At 41.1% G+C, this 19531-nt stretch overlaps 3 protein-coding genes across 5 annotated transcripts in view; 1 reads left to right on the top strand and 2 right to left on the bottom strand.

The window, feature by feature from the left end:
- The window catches only part of ttc17 (tetratricopeptide repeat domain 17), a 23595-nt gene extending 14651 nt beyond the window's left edge, over window positions 1-8944 (bottom strand). The window contains exons 1-11 of one of the 2 annotated variants that reach the window (XM_050060501.1): window positions 8732-8944; window positions 8052-8141; window positions 6720-6889; window positions 6461-6572; window positions 4879-5010; window positions 4376-4485; window positions 4118-4265; window positions 2845-2984; window positions 2032-2192; window positions 1633-1745; window positions 1260-1412 (exon numbers count right to left, since the gene is read on the bottom strand). In XM_050060501.1, the coding sequence (XP_049916458.1) occupies window positions 1260-1412; window positions 1633-1745; window positions 2032-2192; window positions 2845-2984; window positions 4118-4265; window positions 4376-4485; window positions 4879-5010; window positions 6461-6572; window positions 6720-6889; window positions 8052-8141; window positions 8732-8902 (1500 nt within the window). In that variant the 5' untranslated portion in view covers window positions 8903-8944. The remainder of the gene's footprint in view (window positions 1-1259; window positions 1413-1632; window positions 1746-2031; window positions 2193-2844; window positions 2985-4117; window positions 4266-4375; window positions 4486-4878; window positions 5011-6460; window positions 6573-6719; window positions 6890-8051; window positions 8142-8731) is intronic. The other variant, XM_050060420.1, reaches the window with a different exon arrangement.
- Window positions 8945-8957: 13 nt separating this feature from the next.
- traf6 (TNF receptor-associated factor 6) lies at window positions 8958-15647 on the top strand. 2 transcript variants are annotated; one of them, XM_050060711.1, is made up of 8 exons: window positions 8958-9086; window positions 10304-10623; window positions 10799-10949; window positions 11605-11763; window positions 11898-11969; window positions 12302-12379; window positions 13134-13460; window positions 14882-15647. In XM_050060711.1, the coding sequence occupies exons 2-8, from the start codon at window positions 10304-10306 to the stop codon at window positions 15485-15487; spliced, it is 1713 nt and encodes a 570-aa protein (XP_049916668.1). In that variant the 5' UTR covers window positions 8958-9086; the 3' UTR covers window positions 15488-15647. The 2 variants fall into 2 exon arrangements, with proteins under 2 accessions (XP_049916668.1, XP_049916592.1); XM_050060635.1 differs by having other exon boundaries at window positions 9041-9184.
- Window positions 15648-17674: 2027 nt separating this feature from the next.
- trpm5 (transient receptor potential cation channel, subfamily M, member 5) overlaps window positions 17675-19531 on the bottom strand; it is a 30880-nt gene continuing 29023 nt past the window's right edge. Inside the window, exons 26-27 of the mRNA XM_050051146.1 lie at window positions 18138-18228; window positions 17675-18033 (exon numbers count right to left, since the gene is read on the bottom strand). Of these exons, the coding sequence (XP_049907103.1) occupies window positions 17888-18033; window positions 18138-18228 (237 nt within the window). The 3' untranslated portion in view covers window positions 17675-17887. The remainder of the gene's footprint in view (window positions 18034-18137; window positions 18229-19531) is intronic.

Genomic DNA, 19531 nt, shown 5'->3' with positions numbered 1-19531 from the left:
CACTGCGCCAAGCTGGATCTGTCGACACCTCCCCCTGCTGCGCCGCCACACCCATCTCAGCGCACCTCAGTCTGCCAAACTACCAAACTGAGCGCGCCTCGGGTTGCGCTGCTTGAAACTAGCTCTGCGCGGGGTTCGCCACCCTGCGCCGCGCCGGGAAACTAGAGCCCTATGTGTCTGCCCTGTGATAGTCTGGTGACCTATCCAAGGTGTACCCAGCCTAAGTCACATCGTAGTAGCTGGGATAGTCTCCAGCCCCCCCCGCAACCCCCAACAGGATAAGCGGTCACAGGAAATGAATGAATGAACGAATGTTAATTATTTAGATCATTTTATACCCCACACAAAATAATACCTCTCCCTCCTTCTCCCCTTCCAAACCTGCTCCTACAACCTCCAGCCTATCAGTCTGGCACCAGGGAGGAGTGTGAAAAAGCTATTGTGTGTCTGAAGAAGCAGTTAATTGTAGTAAAGTTTTATTCAGGATCGACCTTGCGTTTGCGCCTGTACTGTCAAAAAAACAGACCTGAAGCCTAAATGTTTATGGTCATGGTTACACCAGTGAGACGTGGCCGAGACGTGAGCCTGAACGCAGGTACAGACAGCTGCGCAGATTAAAATGAGGGTGTATCTATTGCATGGGACGTGCAAGTAAAAAAAATTTACCTGACACACTTGCGGCCTAGAATCAGGCTGAGTTGCCCAAGTCAGCTTTTCATTTCGCATTACAAATACTGCAGCGAGTGTTCTTTGCATCGAGTTCTGAAAAGTGTAATCACACTTGCAACTGCTTTCGGCCCACCCTTACACTGACTCTGTGATTAAACAGACTTCAGGGTTGATGTAGCCTCTCTCTCACTCAGATGCACTCTCATGTACCCAAATCTGGCACTGACTGATATAACGTGAATTGGTACTTGGTAAGTCCGATGGAATTCAGTTGGTACCCTTAAAAGTACTGAGTTCAGTACCCAACCCTATTAATCAGTCCCTCAAGTAACATTTAGATTGCAATGAGCCACTTAAACCGCAAACTTTTTCCCAACTATTTTTTGAATATTTTTTACTATGTAAGACAAAATGTGATCCAGAATTTCTTTTGTACAGTAGCAGTAACTTTCTTTGGCAGGTCCAGTGAGGCCTCTGAATTCTGCTAACTGTGCATTAGCATTGCAGATGTATCATATTTCCTTTTGGTTTTAATTTGATGGCGTACTCTGCAGTAAATTTAATCAATCAAATGTAGTTCTCTGTCTTGCCTGTGTGTAATCCTGATGGCTGCCCCAGAGGGCAGCAGCAGGGTCCTGGTCTCCAGACACAGAGGGATGGAGCTGGGGGCTGTCTGCTGTCTGGTTTGAGTTACGCTCTGACACAAGTGCCACGCTGGATGCCACCGATACCTCCTCCCCAAACTGTGAAGAAAGACAGAAACAAGAACTGAGAGACAGAAACTGAAGGAATATTTATCACGTGTAATGTTCCCCTGGTTGCAAAAATATCCACAAAAACTAAAGACAGGGCCCTTCCATAATGACATGGAATTTGTTTAGTGTGGCTTCCCTTAAAATTCTTTATGCAGGAAAAAAACTATACAATAATCACCAAGTATGTCATAATATTCCAAAGACTCACTTGGACATAGTGGACATGCTCAAACAGATCGCCACGGTGATAACGCACAGGCAGGTCAAAGGGGCAGTAGAGGCTGCGCTGCTGCTGACCCAGCCGACACATCTGATGGTTCCCTGGAGGACGTATAAAACACAGTGCTCAGGTGCTGCTCTGAACTGCCAAACCCAGAGCTAGATTTATGTGACATCTTTTCAAACAACTCACACACAAAGCTTGCTTACTTTTGCCTCTCATGAGTTCCAAACAATCACACTGATCTCGACTCTACACCTTTGCTACTTCTGTTCTGGTAAAGCTTTACCTTTCTCAAAACTGACACATATCACTTTACAGCAGAACACCTGTCTCATCTTTCATCTTGTTTTAAGTGTCCTCAGTTCTATGTGCATGGCATCTTACCAAGTTGGGCTTCCTTAGCCATCTGGGTCTCATGGATAATGTTGCGCAGGATCTGCTCCTCCTGCAGCAGCTTGTGTTTGTCCAGTGCCTCCTGCTGGCGGAGGTAGTGGTCATGCTGCTTCTGGTACTCCTTCAGTTCATTCAGTGTCCGTTGCAGGGATCTAAAAATATATAGTAAAATGAGGAAGGGAAATACAGGATGGGAAACAAAGCATACCACATGATTGTACTACAACCACAAGACCTACGGTAAGTTAAAGCCTTGGTATCCACACAAAATCCACACTGGCTCTCTATCAGCTCCAGGGACTTTTCTTTTACTTACATACTCTGACTGCCACATGGAGAGGTCTAACCACATGGAAAATTTCCCTACAGGGAAAAGCGTTTTGGTTTTACAATTATCAATAAAAAAAAACCCCCTATACTGATACATACATGATACATTTTCAGGAACTTTTAGAACAACAAATGTTTGTTGAAACAGAAATATGGTGGACAGTCCCAGGTACTCTAAAATGCTTAACAGCTTGAGAGCCCATTTGTAAGGAATACTTGTACAAATTAAGTTCTACCAGTCATTTTTAATGGAACATTTAAACTTTCCAGTGAAAATAAAGCAGGGGAAAAGCCTCTCAGATAACCCTACCCAGGATCAAACCTGTAACATACTGGTAAGCTGAAAGTTTGTTATAATTTTTGTGTCGCAGTTGCGCACCATGGGACAAGTTTGAAAATGTCTAGATATGGTGAGAGTGATTATCTTACCCAACCAAAATACTTAAGAGTGTGTATGTATGAGTGCTTGTCTACCTGTGCTGTGCTTCCAGGCGTTGCTCCAGTTTTTGCTGACAGAGCACAGCGTGTTTTCTCCTCAGGGCCTGCTCGAAGCCTGGCTGGGCCTGCAGTGCCTGCTCGTAACACAGCACTGAGTGGTTGTATTCCCCAAGCATCTGGTCAGACAGCGATACAAGAGGAGACAAACAGACCATGGATACAGCAGAGGTCAAACAGTGTTTTGTTCCATGTAGCAATCACACTGAAACAAAAGTAAAAGAACTAAACAGACAAAAATCAGTGCATGTATAAAGAACCACACGCTGGTGAAAAGCTTTGGGGACTCAAATTGCAGCGTGAGTCCAGTAAGACGCAGATGATTCAATTAAGTCCTTATACAGATATAAACAGATTGTTATTTATTGTATAAACGCTGTACCTTTACATTCAGAAGATAGTATCGCTTATATACATTAAACAGTAAGATTGCTGACAGATAATTTTTGTCTCATTTTTGTTATGGGAACCCTGAAACTCAACTACAGATGGTTAGTTAGCAAAAGTTTTTATCAGTATGTTTGCCAGCACTTTAGGTACACATAACCCTCCTGTGAGGTGCTGTAGCAATCATAGGACAGAAAGAAAAGGATTGAAAGGCAAGCTAACTAGAGTTTAGTTAGGTAGGCTTTAATTAGCTATATATTTCCTCCCAAACACCTAAAAGTTTGCATTGTTAGGTCAGAACAGGTGGCCAAATCGAATCAGATTTGGCTGTTCAATACGAATATTTGACTATTTGTTCCTTTTTTTCCATATAAAGTTTGAGAGTTTGAAGGGGATTCAGCGGGGACATTCATGTAATATAGTAAACAAGCTAACGACGGATCGGCAATGTGCAACAACATTTTCTGCCAACAATAGATATCAAACAAAAGCCAGAGACTGTATCGTATTGAGTTGCTGTGAGCTGTAAATTCACCATTTCTAAGCAGAAGGCAGAAGATAATGTTATCTCAGAGCCTGATGGGCAAAGCCTCTCTTCCTCTGGGTCAGCAGCAGCCTATGCTGAAGAGCAGCTTGAAAGCAAGGAGCACTCACTCTGCAGCTACATCTCGGGACCAAAACATCCCCAGAAGCTGCCAAAAAACGACTGCTGGACAGAGTCAAGTCGACTGAGAGGTCTCCGACTGACAATTTCAATCCCTCTAACTTTCAGGGGGAAGCCCTAAAATGCAGGCGTACATAGCACTGAGCTTCTGCAAAAGAGTGTACTGACAAACTGCGGAAAAATTCTTTTTCTTTGACTTACAGCATAAATGTTGCCTAAGGTGTAGTGGCTGGTGAAGAGGTCTGAGGTAAGGTCAAGGGCAGCGTGGGCGAGAATAGCAGCATCTGCTGAGAAATGGGCGCGGTGCAGGATGTTGGCCATGTTGACCAGGGCTACATCCTTGTGCTGCCTACAAGTACAACACACACACACACACACACAGTATGAGAATGTGAACACCTGTGAGCATACAATAAATAACATACAATTGCAGTGGCCCTCTGACCAGCCTGACAGTACCTTGGGGAGAAATGCAGAGCACGCACCACACAGTCCACCGCCTTTTGAGGCTCGTTCTTCATACGCCAATAAAATGACGCCATGTTGTACAGTACCCAGGATGATGAGTTCTGGAACGCACAATCATAAAGAAGTGCACATTTTTTTAATACTTCCAAGGAATAACTGCTAACAGTAACATCTCTGTGGAATCTTTGTTTTTCCCAACATAGTTTTGCTGCATTGAACAATGGATCTTTGTCACATGTCTAATTGGGCTGAATTGCTAGTACTGTAAATGGGTCTGGGCTTGTCCCAGCAATGACTGTTGCTTCAATATCTGGTGTCAGCTCTGATGCTAACTGAGAAGGAGGCAGATAAATGAAGTATTTTCCATGCTTTACCATCTCTATAAAAAAGGCTTATTTTTAATCTAACCTACACACATTTCTTGCTTTTGTTCAATATCTGCAAAGGAATATTTATACAGTTTAGAGAAGCTGAGTTGTACAGGCAGACCTTACCCTCTGTAACCCTTGATGGATGCGATGGCCCACCTCATCTACACTACGGCCCAGCTTATGAGACAATGAACTAAAAATGGGATCCTCCTTTGAAAGCAGCGGGGAGGTCAAGTTTGCCCTCTCCTGCACACCCTGGAACAGACAGAAGGGAAGAGTCAATTACTTTGAATTCTGACAAGGCTACATCTCTGTTGTGTGCATAATACACACTGCACAAATGATCTCACCCCTGACAACATGGCTAAATGCAATTATCAAGTGTTTTACAACTAAGTTAACAGCATATCAACTCTCAAAGCACACACAATAAATGTCTCAGCAACTGTAATCAAATAATTATGACAAACTGGTGACCGCCCACTGGACTCTTAACCCGATAAAGCAAGTAAAGGCAGTAAATGGGTGACTAAATGAAAAGTGACAGTAACAGTAACAAAATAGCAACTTAATTTATTGTTACTTGCCCACAAAAAACACCACTGCCCTTTAATCTTTACTCCAGGGCCGCATTTGTAAAACTCCTGCTGGACTTGAATGCAAATTTAAGATACAATCGTGTTGTTTTGAGATCATGAGATTACAGTGATTTGCATATCCCCATTCTTTACTGCTCAAAGGGCTGCAGAATATAAATGTCCCGATAAAGGACCTACATTTAAATATCATACAAACAGCCTTGTTAATAAACTGCAACAAAAGCTTAGCTTTTTGTCCAGAAACAAAACCAGCTTTTCTCTGAGCTCTTCTTCTTCTTCTTAGTCCTTGATTATCAGGATGTAATTCACTGGCATGAAACTGCCTCCACTGTGGGCCATTAGTTTGTATTTCCAATTAAGCCCTTAGGGACATTACTGAAGACAAAAACAATACTGCATTTCATTTGTTAAGGTTAGCTGGGCTTCCCTTTCTGAGAAACTCACACTTCAGTCTTCATAAACTGACACTTCAGTCTATGTCAGAAAATGGCCAGCTTCTGTTTTATCTTTGGTGCTCTTGAACTCTGTCCATACTCAACTTGCTCTTGTGACTAGCTGATGCTTCAGTAACCCTGTACCAGAAGTAAGAACTAAGAAATATGACTGTTTTTGCTGTTAGCTGACCGTTTAATAGGGAAAATCTGCAAAACACTCAGATCCACCCATCAAGACCATTTTTGATAATCATCACATATCTGCCCATTTCTGGTTGTATATTATCCTCTCCTGTATGTCTCTGTTCTTACATTGTTCAAATAATTTTCCACTGAAACTGTAAAAAGACCACTACTTGAAAATGTCAGCTCCATCAAACAGGATGCTAACACTTAAAGAATAAAAACTGAAAACTTATTTAAACAATAACTGTTATGTTAAGCACACGTGACTAAAGAGTTTCAATTCAACATAAATCTGAGAATGGAGAGTACCTGAAAACAAAGTTACAGCGTAAACCAGCTCAAAAACAGAAGTTTAAGTCAGCATACCAATTTAAACAAAATACTTATTGGGTGATGAGAGCAACTTAGATGGTTCTTTTGATTATGAGTCATTCTCATCTTGTTCCACTCTGAGCAAACCAATTAACAAGTTTGGCCTCAACTCACCCTGAGATGCTGGAAAGCATGGATACTATATGGTAGATCAAACGCTTTCGCACAGTCAGGCTTTTCTAGATCTGGGGGCAGGGCTGACCGGGAATCCACATAGTCTTCAGGGCTATAGGAGGACAGCAGAAAAATAGCTTTAAGATGACACATTCGTCATAATCATAGAGAGACATTAAACTAAATTTAAATGATGTCCTAACCACTGTAGAGATAGCAAGAATGTCTGCAATGATTTGTTTTATTGAGGAGAGTTTACCTGATGTCTTTGCTTTCCAAGGAGATATAAGTGCCATCATACAGGTCCAGGTCTCCCAGAGGTACCTTAGCCATTACACAGTCTGCATCCTCTTTGTAGTGTCTCTGCTCCAGCCCTGTGTCTCTGTCCTCATTTTCCTCAATATGAATCTTCTGCGCCACAAGCTGCTTCTGCACAACAATAACCAGTGAGAACTAGTAAGCACAAGAAACGGACAGTTGACAGAGTAAGTAACGCTTATCAGTGACTAAAGTAGTTATAGAGAGTACCTGTGTTCCAAATACGACTGGGGGATATGGAAAAAATTAAATATCACAATATTTTTGACCAAATACCTTGATATTGAGATTGTATGGTTGATGCTTTCACAAAATATTAACACAATGAGATTTTTGATAAATAACCATCAGTAATGTGGATAGAATGATAAGTGGGTAAAGACAAATAATAGAAAGCTAAAGCAGCCTGTTAAGTTCAGAAAATTACATCAATTTACTGCAGTGGTTTTCAAACTTTTGTGCTCAAGGCACACTTAAGGGCAAGCCAAAATCTCAAGGCACACCTACATTTATATCTGTGCACTATCACCTCTATAACATGTGTTATCACTTTTGTTACGACTTCAGACAACAAAAATAAAAATAAGACTGTTAGCTTTCCTGATACTCTGTACTGACAGTTTTTCTTTCTCTTTCCTTTCGGTGGTAGGTCATCTTCACTTGTGCTTTGTTGTAATTTGCTCCGTACAATAAAACGATCCATTGTCACACTCACTGCTTTCTCCTTTTAAACGTTATCTTCCCTCACACTGGCTGCCAATTAGGGCTTTTGATGTGTCACTGCTTATAATTCCCATGTGCCAGCGGTGACAAATAGGTTCCCCATGGCGGGTTTTTAAATTAAATTAAAGTTTGCCTCTTTATTAGGAAATTGGTGCACACAACATACTGTCAATTAAAATGTATTCATAACCTTTTGTATAGGCCCAGTTGAATATTGCTATAATAATGTGTGATTATCACAAAATCCCACGGCATTTCAGAACCACTGCCTTACTGTGATGCAGCCCTTTAAACCAGGAAAAGACAACACTTACGATATTACAGTATCCAAAATCTAAGACGATATCTAGTCTCATATCACAATATGAATATATTATCAATATACGTCAAAGCCCTAATTCCAAATAAAAGAAAATGGTCTTTCCTCCCAACATAGCTGAGAAACTGTAATCTCCTTTCTGCACAAATTTATCCTAAGGCAATGAACTCTGTTGTTGGGAGACATAAACCAGAATCAACAGGATGAGAACCCAAAGGGAAACACACACACCTCCAGTTTCTTGAGGTAGTTAACACGAGTCTCTTGCCTCATGAAGATCACAACGTCATGTGGATGTTTCAGATTCAAAGGTGAATCAACCTGAAACAAAAAACATGTACAGTGCAGTAAGGACTGGCATAGAGTAAACGTAAGTGCAAGTGCAACCAGCGGATTAATCTAAGGATATGACGGTTTATTCAAGTTTAAATGAGTCATATTAGAAGTAACGTTAGTGTGTTCAACTCAGATACACATACTTTCAGATGGAGATATTGCTGTCACATAAACATCAACACGCTCTGCCTCTCTAAATGAAGACAGCTGTATACGAGCAGCTGCCACCAACAAACATTAACGTAATGTCTCGCATTACTAAACGCGGATGTTGACATAGGCCTGTAATATACTGGTCATCTTGACCTCAAACACCTAACGATAACGTCAGGTTTAAGGTAAGTTAGCTACTGTCAGCTAACCGACTTAGCTAAACAAAATATTTTTGTTACATTGTTGCGTAGTCTGTAACGTTACCGGAGCCGGCAAACACGTTTTGATAAGGTCAAATTAACCACTGAAATTACGTTAACAAACCGCATAACGAAAACGTTACCGTTAATGCTAACGAATATAGCTTTACAAGCTAGCCACCTAACGTTAGCAGGTCAATGAGCAAGCGTTAACTGTCATACTTGTTGTTGAATTTTCCCATCCTCCGTGACAACCCAGTGTGTCGTAGCTCCTCCGGAGTCCACTATAAGAATGCACAGAAGGATGAAAATCTTCCCCTGAAATGACGTTTTTCGCGAATAGTTGACACGACAGGGCAAAGACTCAGGACAGATTTTCCTGAGGTCCGCCATTTTTCTGTCTCATTTTGCTCTGTGGCAGCAGTGCTCAGCCTCCGGCCACGCGGCGGCGCTCGCGCCCGCAGCGCCCGCGCCCAAGACTGTAAAAAAAACTCCACAGGTCATCACTGATGACGTCGGGAAAAGAAAACAGGAAACTGTGTAGAAACGAAAAGTTCGAGGCGTTTTCAAGGCAAAGGTGGGTGTTATAAAAGATTAATATCTGCTTCCACAGACATGATACTTTAATGCTGTTGTCGCCGAAGAGGACGTGTGTTTGCTGTGCCCGCTGTTTCGGTCAGTATCGTTTCTTTTAATCGCTTTTTAGCACAGAGCTGATTCAAAGTTGCAGTTCCGCATCCAGGGGCATGACCACTGCATCAAGTGACAACACTGCCAGCAGTAATTATCGTATGCAAACAAGAATGTAGCTGTTATGAAATACTTTACGACGTAGTGTCAGTGTAAGCCAGGGTGCTACTTCAGCCAGGAGCTCGTTGAGACATGCTTATTATGGAAACTAATTAGTTAAAAGATGGTTTCCATTATGGGCTAGGTGGATCTTTACCCAGTGTTAGCAGGAGTTTAAAGCAGCAGTGACAAGCTAGTAAAAGATAAAGTGGAGCTGTCAAGACTTTAATTACAGTTGAAACACCTCCACTTTATATTTTACAGTCTTAAGTCACTGGATTAGAGTGTGACTAATAGATAATGTGGTTTCTGTGTGTTTCTATAGCTGAGCTGTAATTGTGTTTATACTATTTAGTGTATTAAACTTTAAATCCTCAGTATGTTTCTTCATATATTACTACTACTACTACTACTACTACTACTAATACAACAATATTAATAATAACAATAATAATAATAATAATAATAATAATAACAAAAATAATAATAATGCATTTTACTTGTTTTTCTAGACCCAAAGTGAAACAAAAAACATAAAGTAGGAGGTATAAATGAAAATAAATAAAAAGGAGGTATCAATAATATTGTCCAACTCAAGTTAAAGGAATATATTATACAAGTCCATCAAGCTCAGACCAGAGATCAGTGAGCGTGTGAGTGGGGGGTTGTTGACTGAGTTCAGTGTAAGTTAGTGTTGTGTAAGAGGGTAATCATCTTATGGAGTTCAAAAGTCTGATGGCTTGAGGGATGAAGCTATTTCTAAAAAGGTGGCAAGCTAGGTGCGATTCGTCTTTTAGAATCCTGTGTCTCTTTTTTTTTTTTGAGCCTATGGTGTTAATTTCAGCAAAGGAAGTATGAAGTATTGACCTCTCACTTTAAGAGAGGAAATAACTGCTGATGCCATCTTGGCGAAAAAAGGAATATGTAGGCTACATTCAATATAATGCTTTATTTCTTTTGCCACATTCACCCTTTGATTGCTCATTTCTGTCCCACCCTCTACAGATGGCTTGCTTTGACAGTAATAAAGGGAGTTTGGAGGAGGACAGCTATGAAGGAGCTGTTGGTGGAGAGCTGTCCGGCTGTGCTTTGGCAATGCTGGAAAAAGAATCCCTTCTCAGCCCGTCAGAGAGCCACGGTACCTTCATGAGCAGCACCTCCTCTAGTCTTCAGGCCCCTGCCCCCCTTCAAGGCTATGATGTGGATTTTGACCCACCCCTAGAGAGTAAATACGAGTGCCCTATCTGCCTTATGGCTTTGAGGAATGCCATCCAAACACCCTGTGGTCACCGTTTCTGCAAGAACTGCATTGAGAAATCAATTCGGTATGTATGCTGTCGTGTGGCTCTTTAAAAATAAATGTGCTCCAGGTACAGTGTCTAAATGATGCAACATTTTTACTGACACTGGCTGTCCTGCAGAAATGTAAAGCCCCGTACAGAGCCTGATTTTCTCAATGCACTGCCTAAATTATTCCTGTTCTTCCCTCGTGCAAAACAGTGATACAGGACAGAGGTGCCCTGTGGACAATGAAAGGCTGTCAGAAGACCAGTTGTTTCCTGATAACTTTGCCAAACGGGAGATACTCTCGCTAACTGTCCGCTGTCCAAACTCTGGCTGTGCTGAGAAAATGGAGCTCCGACATTTAGAGGTGAGGATTTTAAGTGACAAGCATCTCTGCTTTCGAATGCAGCTCAACTTACAACTCAGAAACGAGACATTTAAGATGAAAATGCAGAATTTAAAATAACATTGGATTATCTTTAGTTACCAAGTCATGATTTCTGGAAAGAGACATTGCTGTTGAGTTTTTCCAAATCCTTTTTTGCTGCTTTGAGCACCACAAGGCGAGTGCCATCTAGTTCTGTTATAACTGAAAGGAGGCAGACATCTCTTCGGCCGATATCTCCAGCACTTGGCAGCTCACATTAAAACAATTTAGACTGATTATCAGCTCTCTGGGTAAGAGGGAAAATATTTGATTTTGGGGGTGAACGGTCCGTTTAACAGAATGAACTGCCTCAACAATAAAATAAGGTAGTAAAAAAACTGGCAACAAGTAAGATACTGGCAGCTCAGCTTGCCTGTTCCCCTGTCAACAGCACCATAGTCAGCACAGACTCTTCCTGTTCCAACATTTCCTCACACTATGTGTCCTTGTTTTGGCATGTAAAAAATGTGTCGGGCGCCAAGACAACATCTTTCTCTGCTGTGGACGGTGAAATTGTAATATGTGAACCACTGCTGTCCGACTGCAGAAAAAAAACCATTAAGCACATTGTTTCAATGTCTTATTTTCCTCCCAGAATCACTTGGCACAGTGTCAGTTTGCCACGGTGCCTTGCCCACAGTGTCAGCAGTCTGTGAGAATGAGCCACCTCGAGGAGCACAAAACTGTCGAGTGCCAACGGAGACCTGTGTCATGTCCAGACTGTGTGGCAAGCTTTGTTTATGAGGAGAGAGAGGTAAGGTAGACTCACTTGTGTCATTGCTTCTCTTGCTTTTTTGCCAGAATAGTTCTCATAGGAGCATCAAACAGCTGCATTGTGTATCAGTGAGGATTTAGTCTTCTCACACTCTGGTTTGGTTGCTCCTTCAGCTTCATGAGCAGCAGTGTCCCTTTGCCAATGTGAAGTGCCAGTACTGTGAGATGGATCTCATCAGAGACCAGGTGAGTTTCACAATGTCTGCAATGGTAAATGTTTTTTTTTATAGATGTGATTTGGTCATCATTTAAGTTAGCTTCTGCCAACAAGAACTTCTCTTTTGTTTGAATAATGGGGAACCATTCCACACCCGGTCACAGCACATGTCACAGTTCCACCACTTCTGCAGTAGCAAGTGCAACTGATGACGTTTAAATGTTTTTCTGTATGAGAAAAGAAATTAGTTATTTCTAAGACAGTTGCACAATTATACATTAATAACCAATGTGTTTGATTGACTTGATAAAGGATAAAAGGGTAAATAGAGGAAGCTAAACTGATGATGTCTTTGTTTCAGATGGAGTCTCACTGTGATACGGATTGCCCAAAAGCACCCATTGCCTGTAACTTTAGCACCTTCGGATGTAAGGAAAGGGTAGGTGATCAAATTCAAATCTACTACACACTGTTAAGGGGAGACACCTCAGATGAATAGGGTCAACATTTAAGGAATCGATACCACTTGAGACACATGAAACTTCCCTCGCTGATTACATATGTAAAGACAATTATTTTTAACCTTAAAAGTTTCCTAAAATTTTATGTTCGAAAATGGAAATGGAGCATGCTCTAGTAAAAATGTGCTGATTTGCATACATTTTTGCCTTGTTTTCAGGAATAAAATGGTATGTAAATCAGGGTATGAATGATTTATGAACAAACCCCTCTGGAAAACCTTTCAGAATATGAATAAGAGTAAAACTAGAAAGTTTGGTGTATGTAAGTGCTTTTGAAGTTGAGATTTTTGGGTCATAGTATTGTAGAAAACAGCCTTTTAAGATATGTATGTAAAATGTCATACTTTTCGAGACGAAAAACAAGACCCTTTTTTTTATTACAGTTTGTTTAAATAGATTTAAATAAATAAATAAATTTCCAGAACAGAATTCTGTGCTAAAATAAACATCTCGATGTGTATTTTAGACTGTGTCTTTCCACTAGTCTAAAAGAAGACATGTTTTTGAAGCCTAAAATCTCGAAAATTGACCACTGTATGACTGAACGATGTTTTCGCCAGGGGTGTCTCACCTTAAAAGAACAATCTTTGAGAACTTGCCTTGTTACACGACTCTTAGTCCCATCAGCCCTGCAGACCAGATGTCACAAATAAAAATTGCTTGCTCCTGCAGATGCAGCGCCACAACTTGGCTCAGCACATGCAGGAGTTCACGCAGATGCACATGCGCTACATGGCTGAGTTCCTGCGTGGCCTTAGCCTCAACGGCACCACACCCAAATCCCTGTGGGCGCTAGGACCTTCGGTCTCCTCGGAGGATCAAGGAGCTGCAGCATCAGTTTCAGCCTGTAGCGGGCCCAGAGGAGGAGCTGCAAGCTGCAGCAGCAACTCTGCCCCGTCTCAGCCCACTGAGGAGATGCAGAGGCTCAGGGAGATGGATGGACGATTAGTGAAGCAGGATCACCAGCTGCGTGAGCTCATCATCTTAAAAGAGACACAGGTAATGGATGTCCTTGAATAGAACTTTGTGCATCTGGTTTTTATGTGTAATCACAGAATCAATTTGTGATGCGTCTCACTTGACTACATGCCCCTGTCATCCAGTTGGATTTAAGGATGAACTGATCAGATTTTGGTGGTCAAAGGTCAAGGTAACTGAAACTTTGTATCCGTCTCATTCTTGAAAATGTAGTATCTCAAGAACACATATAGGGAATTCTTCCAATATGGCACAAATGTCCACTTGGACACAAGGATGTACTGATTAGATTTTGAAGGTCAAGGTCACAGTGAACTTGCACCCGCCTCACATTTGGCACAAACGTCTCCTTGGACTCCAGGAGGAACTTACTAGATTTTGGTGGTCAAAGGTCACCGTGACATTTTGAGACATGTTTTTGGCCTTTACTGAAGAATGTATACGCTAATCATGACAAACTTTTACACAAATGTCTCATTGGATAAAATGATGAAGTGATGACAGTTGATATTCAAAAAGTCAAAGGTCAACTTTTCTGTGACATCATAATGTTCTGCAGAAACACTTTTTTCGCAATATATATATATATATAGCACATTTTGGCAACAAGGCAATTCAAAGTGCTTTACATAAACATCAAAAGCAAGGAGACAAAGTGCAAAAGAAACACTAGAACACCATTAAAGAGCTAAAGAATAGAAAATTAGATTAAAAACAAGACTTTGGACATAATTCAACACCATAACTCAGGAACAGAAAGGGAGACATCTGGTCAGATACTGAATTGGTGACACTAATCTTGGCATGCTGGTTGTATGGATCTTCTGTACTGAGGGGTTAAAGATGTGTGTGGAATATGTTACATAGGCTATATGTATGTCTTTGCAGCAGCATCGATATTTTGATGTAAATCGTAACTGCAACTTTGCTGGTTCGCAGAGGCACACAACCGCAAGGCAGTAATTCTAGTTCTGCATATCAAGAGTTATCTGTCCATCTCTTCTCCAGATGGTTCCATTGTTTTGTCAATACCTGTGTGAGCACAGACATTTTAACTGTGTGTCTGCACGGGAGGCGTTTCAGCTACAATTTTCACTCATCTGTCACCTGCTGGTCTTCTGTTTTGATCGATACAGCTGTCTACGCAGGCTCACGTGTTTCACTCACACTGTACCCTCGTAAAAAGACAACCCAAAATGTATTTTTACGCTTCATGTCCATTTTATTCCATTTTACATGCATAATTACGGTGATTGTGTTTTGGCTATGAGTGCCAAAACACAGGTGGCCCACACTCAGTACTGCGCAACACATCCTCTGTAGACAGATGATGCACTGAAGCTGCTATTGCTGCTCTGCTAACTTGCTGCTCACGCTGCGCCTCCTGTGCAGACACATGTAAGCTGTTGTTATTTGAAACTATTGTCCCGTCTCTTCCACAGGCCGGCCATCTCGCAGAGATCAGGCGTAGAGTGTCAATGCTGGAGGAGACAGTGAAGGAGCTTGAGGCCCAGCAAAGTCACGGTATCTTCATTTGGCGCCTCAGAGGTTTCTCTGCTCACCTGCGGAGCCAGGAAGCAGGCCTCCCAGTGGTTGAGCACAGCCCCGGCTTCTACACAGGCCGTCCAGGCTACAAGCTGTGCCTGCGCTTGCACCTGCAGACCCCCAACGCCCCGCGCTGCTCCAACTTCATCTCTCTCTTTGTCCACACCATGCAAGGAGCTTTTGACGGGCTGCTGACCTGGCCGTTCCAGGGCACCATCCGCCTTGCCATCCTTGACCAGGGCCCCGAGGGTCAGCACCACATGGAGGTGATGGAGACTAAACCCGACCTGCAAGCCTTCCAGAAGCCCACCATCCAGCGCAACCCTAAAGGATTTGGCTATGTCACCTTTCTGCACCTTCAGCAGCTGAGTCAAAGAGCCTTTATTAAAGATGACACTCTACTCATCCGCTGCGAGGTGACACCTCGATTTGACAGTATGTTTCACCGCGATGGTCCGACAGTGCAGCCCAGAGGACACGAGGCCTCAGTTTCAAGGGACTAAAGCCAAACTCATATCTATAGGAGGATCGTTATCATGCAGAGATGTCAGCACACACACATTTAAAATTTGGACACTGCAAGCATGCTAGTATTTATTTGTTTACCGACTTTTAAATGTTAGTGTGATTTTTGTTTTAATAAATATATACAGCACAATCCTTTTAATATATTTGCAATATATGTCTTCACTCACAAGGTACTAACATTCAGCAGGCCTTGTAAGGTCAATAGTTACCAATGTTTAATCAGCTCACCAGTTTAAGACGTGTACTTCCTGCCTGCAGACTGAATATTACTACATGACTTTGCTCTCTTGTTCTGGTTGTTAGAGACAGCACTGAATGTTAGAGATACCTTGTGGAGTTTCCGACCGCTAGTGTCACGATGGAGCGAATTCCCATTGTATTTTGTACTTCATCCTAAACTAGCACACACACACGGACCCACATGTATGCATAGGGGCATGTGGGTGATGAGACATACATTCTCAACGACTGTACATGAGTACTGCATACAAGCTATCAAAAATGACGCAAAAGGTGAACAGGTGAAACTAATCCCCCAGCAACAGCACTGGGGTGTGTCGCAGTCTTCTTGTAATGGCCACAGTTGGACGTCCAAAAACACATTCCTCTCTACCAAATCATGTGAAAGAAATGGCTGCACAATGATGAAGAAATGCCACAAACACAGATTACTTGTGATCACAATTTTCCTTCCAGAAAAAAAAAACACCTGGAAGAGCTCCAACAGCATCTTATTCACGCCATTCATGTGTGCAGAGACAGCTGGCTCAGCCTGACCAGGATTCTAATGTGCAAGTCCAATGGATCCAAAAACATGGAAACCTGAAGAACTGTTTATTGAGGTGCAATCTTGCAATACAGAATGTCTTGTATGTCAACTGGAGAAAATGGAGCAGCAATCAAAGCAAAAAGTCTGACCTTGTCCATCAAACAAAAGGAGGGCAATATGACATCCTTCGGTTTTTTATGGTATTACACTGGATATTTGGTGGCGGTAACATGGCAAGCAACTTCATAATATTCCAGAAACAGGTGAAGAAGAAGACTTCTAGTTGGTGTGCGTATGGATATGAAAAAAAGTCTGCTTTGCAAATGGTTTGAATGCAGAGGCAAAAGCTCCACAGGGTACCTTTTAACAGGGTTCCTACGGCCATCGAAAACCTGGAAAAGTCATTGAATTTCGCTTTCGATATGTTTGAATAAGAGGAAAATAACACGATGAGAGACTTTACATGTCGCGCCATAAATCCCAAAGTTTGCGTACCTATGGTATGGCCCACCACTACTTTCAGTTGTGCTGCATTTTTGAGATGGAGCAGTTAGTTTTATACATTGTGAATGGTCATGGAAATTTTATCATGGGTCCTTGAAAAGTCTTGGAAACGTTTTGAAATGTGTCCATGAAAATGCGTGGGAACCCTGTTAGCAAAACACATACATGTACTTTCCAAATTAATCATTTCATACTTCAGTACTTTTGACTTTTTATAATGTACTCTGACATAATCAACAAAAACTGACAGCACTTTCTTCAAAATGGAGGATTTTCTCTTAGCCCAGTTCCATCGTCGTGGCAGATTGTGGTATAATACGTTACAGCTGTGCAGATTGTCACTTAATTGCTCATATTCCTTTTGACAGAGTTTAGGTGCCTTTCACACAAGTTCCTACCCAATGTGACCTTGGAAGATATTTTGACAGTAGACAGAAGTCCAACTTCATGATTGAGTGTCTTTACTTTAAACCAGTATGCTGCCTTTTAAGCCTTTACATGATGTAATTAATATATTGTGTTTTATATTTTAGTTTTTTTCTCCACTTGTAACATTGCATTGTTACGATTCCATTTAAAATGATTTGACTGTGTGCAGAATGATTCCTGTTGATAACTGAATGAGATGTTTTCCATGAATTTCAGCATATGAGACAACACTGACGCAAAAATAGCCTCAAATTAAAGCTAAGCTTACTTAAATTCAGAGCAACTGTAGTCTCACTTTTTTTGGTTCTTTAAGTAACTATTTAAACCAATGAAACAACATTGTGTACTTTTTGCTGCTGTATAAATATTAATAATGTGTCCTGACATGCCGTTTTTCCCTAGATGATTATGTTTTAGCACATCTTTTAAAACTCGAAAGCTTAACTTGCAAAAGGAAAGGAATTAAGGGAATTTGTGTTTTAAGATATGTATAACAAACTCCCCTGGAACAACACTCAAAACAGGCAGATATCTGGGAATACATCGACCATCATTTTATTAATTTAAAGCCCAAATCAATGTCCCCTTTCTCCCAGTTACACCATCTCAAAATATTCTAAAAATCATACACATAGCATCATAATTAGCTGTCTACTAGTTACTGTTATCACCTTCATTCATCAATGTAAGGAAATTTTTTATTAGCTCCATATCCAGGGTGACCTGGTTTGGCCTCAGCAGCTTCTTGTTTGACTTCTTTCTCTGGTTGACTTTGAGGTGTGTCCTGGGTGCTGCCTGCCTTGTAGCCTGTTAGAGACACTGAAATTTCATGATATATTTATATTAAATCTGAAATACATACAGTAGTGCCAGAGAGTGTCTGGTTTACCAACTTAAAGTCAAGTTTCGGATTTCAGACTCACTTGGAGCTCTTGGAGCTTCTTTCCCGCACTTGAGTGTGCTTTGAGCGAAGCACTCTGCCATCCAGGACAACACCTCTCCACAATATCTAATCTGGAGACGAAGACGGGAGTAACTGAGGTTTATGCAAACTGTCTGTCAGAGTGTTAAGTGCATAAATGGATTACTGAATGGGCCACCGGGCACAGAGACACACAAAACGACTGAGAAAGATACAAAATTACTTCAAAGAGACATAAAATTACTTCAAAGAGACACAGGTGACTACAAAAAGACACAAAACAACCACAATGAGACTCAAAGTGACCACAATGAGTTGCAAAGAAAGTGCAATGAGACAAAATAACAAAACAAATACAGGCAAAACAACCACATAGGGACACAAAATGACTACAGAGAGAGACACAAAATGACCAAAAAGGACACAAAATCACTTCAAAGAGACACAAAACAACCACAAGGAGACACAAAACAACCAAAAAGGACACAAAATTACCCAAAAGAAACACAAATGACCACCAAACAACAGAAAGCGACACAAAACAACTGAAAAAGACCCAAATGTACCCCCAATAGACACAAAGCAACCACAATGGGACGTAATATGATCACAAAGAGTCACTAAACAACTACAGAGAGACACAAAACAATCAAAAAAGACACAAAATTATTTCAAAGAGACACAAATGACCACAAAAGACACAATACAACCACAATGAGACACAAAAGGACCACAAAGAGTTGCAAAGAAACTGCAAAGACACAAAATAACTACAATAAAATGCAAAACAACCACAAAGTGACACAAAATAACCAAAAAGGACACAAAAATAACAGATTAAGACACAAAATGACTGAGAAAGATACAAAATTACTTCAAATGTACCCCCAATAGACACAAAGCAACCACAATGGGACGTAATATGATCACAAAGAGTCACTAAACAACTACAGAGAGACACAAAACAATCAAAAAAGACACAAAATTATTTCAAAGAGACACAAATGACCACAAAAGACACAATACAACCACAATGAGACACAAAAGGACCACAAAGAGTTGCAAAGAAACTGCAAAGACACAAAATAACTACAATAAAATGCAAAACAACCACAAAGTGACACAAAATAACCAAAAAGGACACAAAAATAACAGATTAAGACACAAAATGACTGAGAAAGATACAAAATTACTTCAAAGAGACATAAAATTACCTCAAAGAGACACAGGTGACTACAAAAAGAAACAAAACAACCACGATGAGACACAAAATGACCACGAGTTGCAAAGAAAGTGCAATGAGACAAAATAACAAAACAAAAACAGGCAAAACAACCACATAGGCACACAAAACGAAAACAGAGAGACACAAAATTACCTAAAAGAATCACAAAT

The sequence above is a fragment of the Epinephelus moara genome, chromosome 1, assembly GCF_006386435.1.
Source record: "Epinephelus moara isolate mb chromosome 1, YSFRI_EMoa_1.0, whole genome shotgun sequence".
In the NCBI taxonomy this organism is placed as follows: Eukaryota; Metazoa; Chordata; class Actinopteri; order Perciformes; family Serranidae; genus Epinephelus; species Epinephelus moara.
The sequence above is the reverse complement of the archived record's forward strand: the minus strand, read 5'-3'. Positions and strand labels throughout refer to the sequence as shown.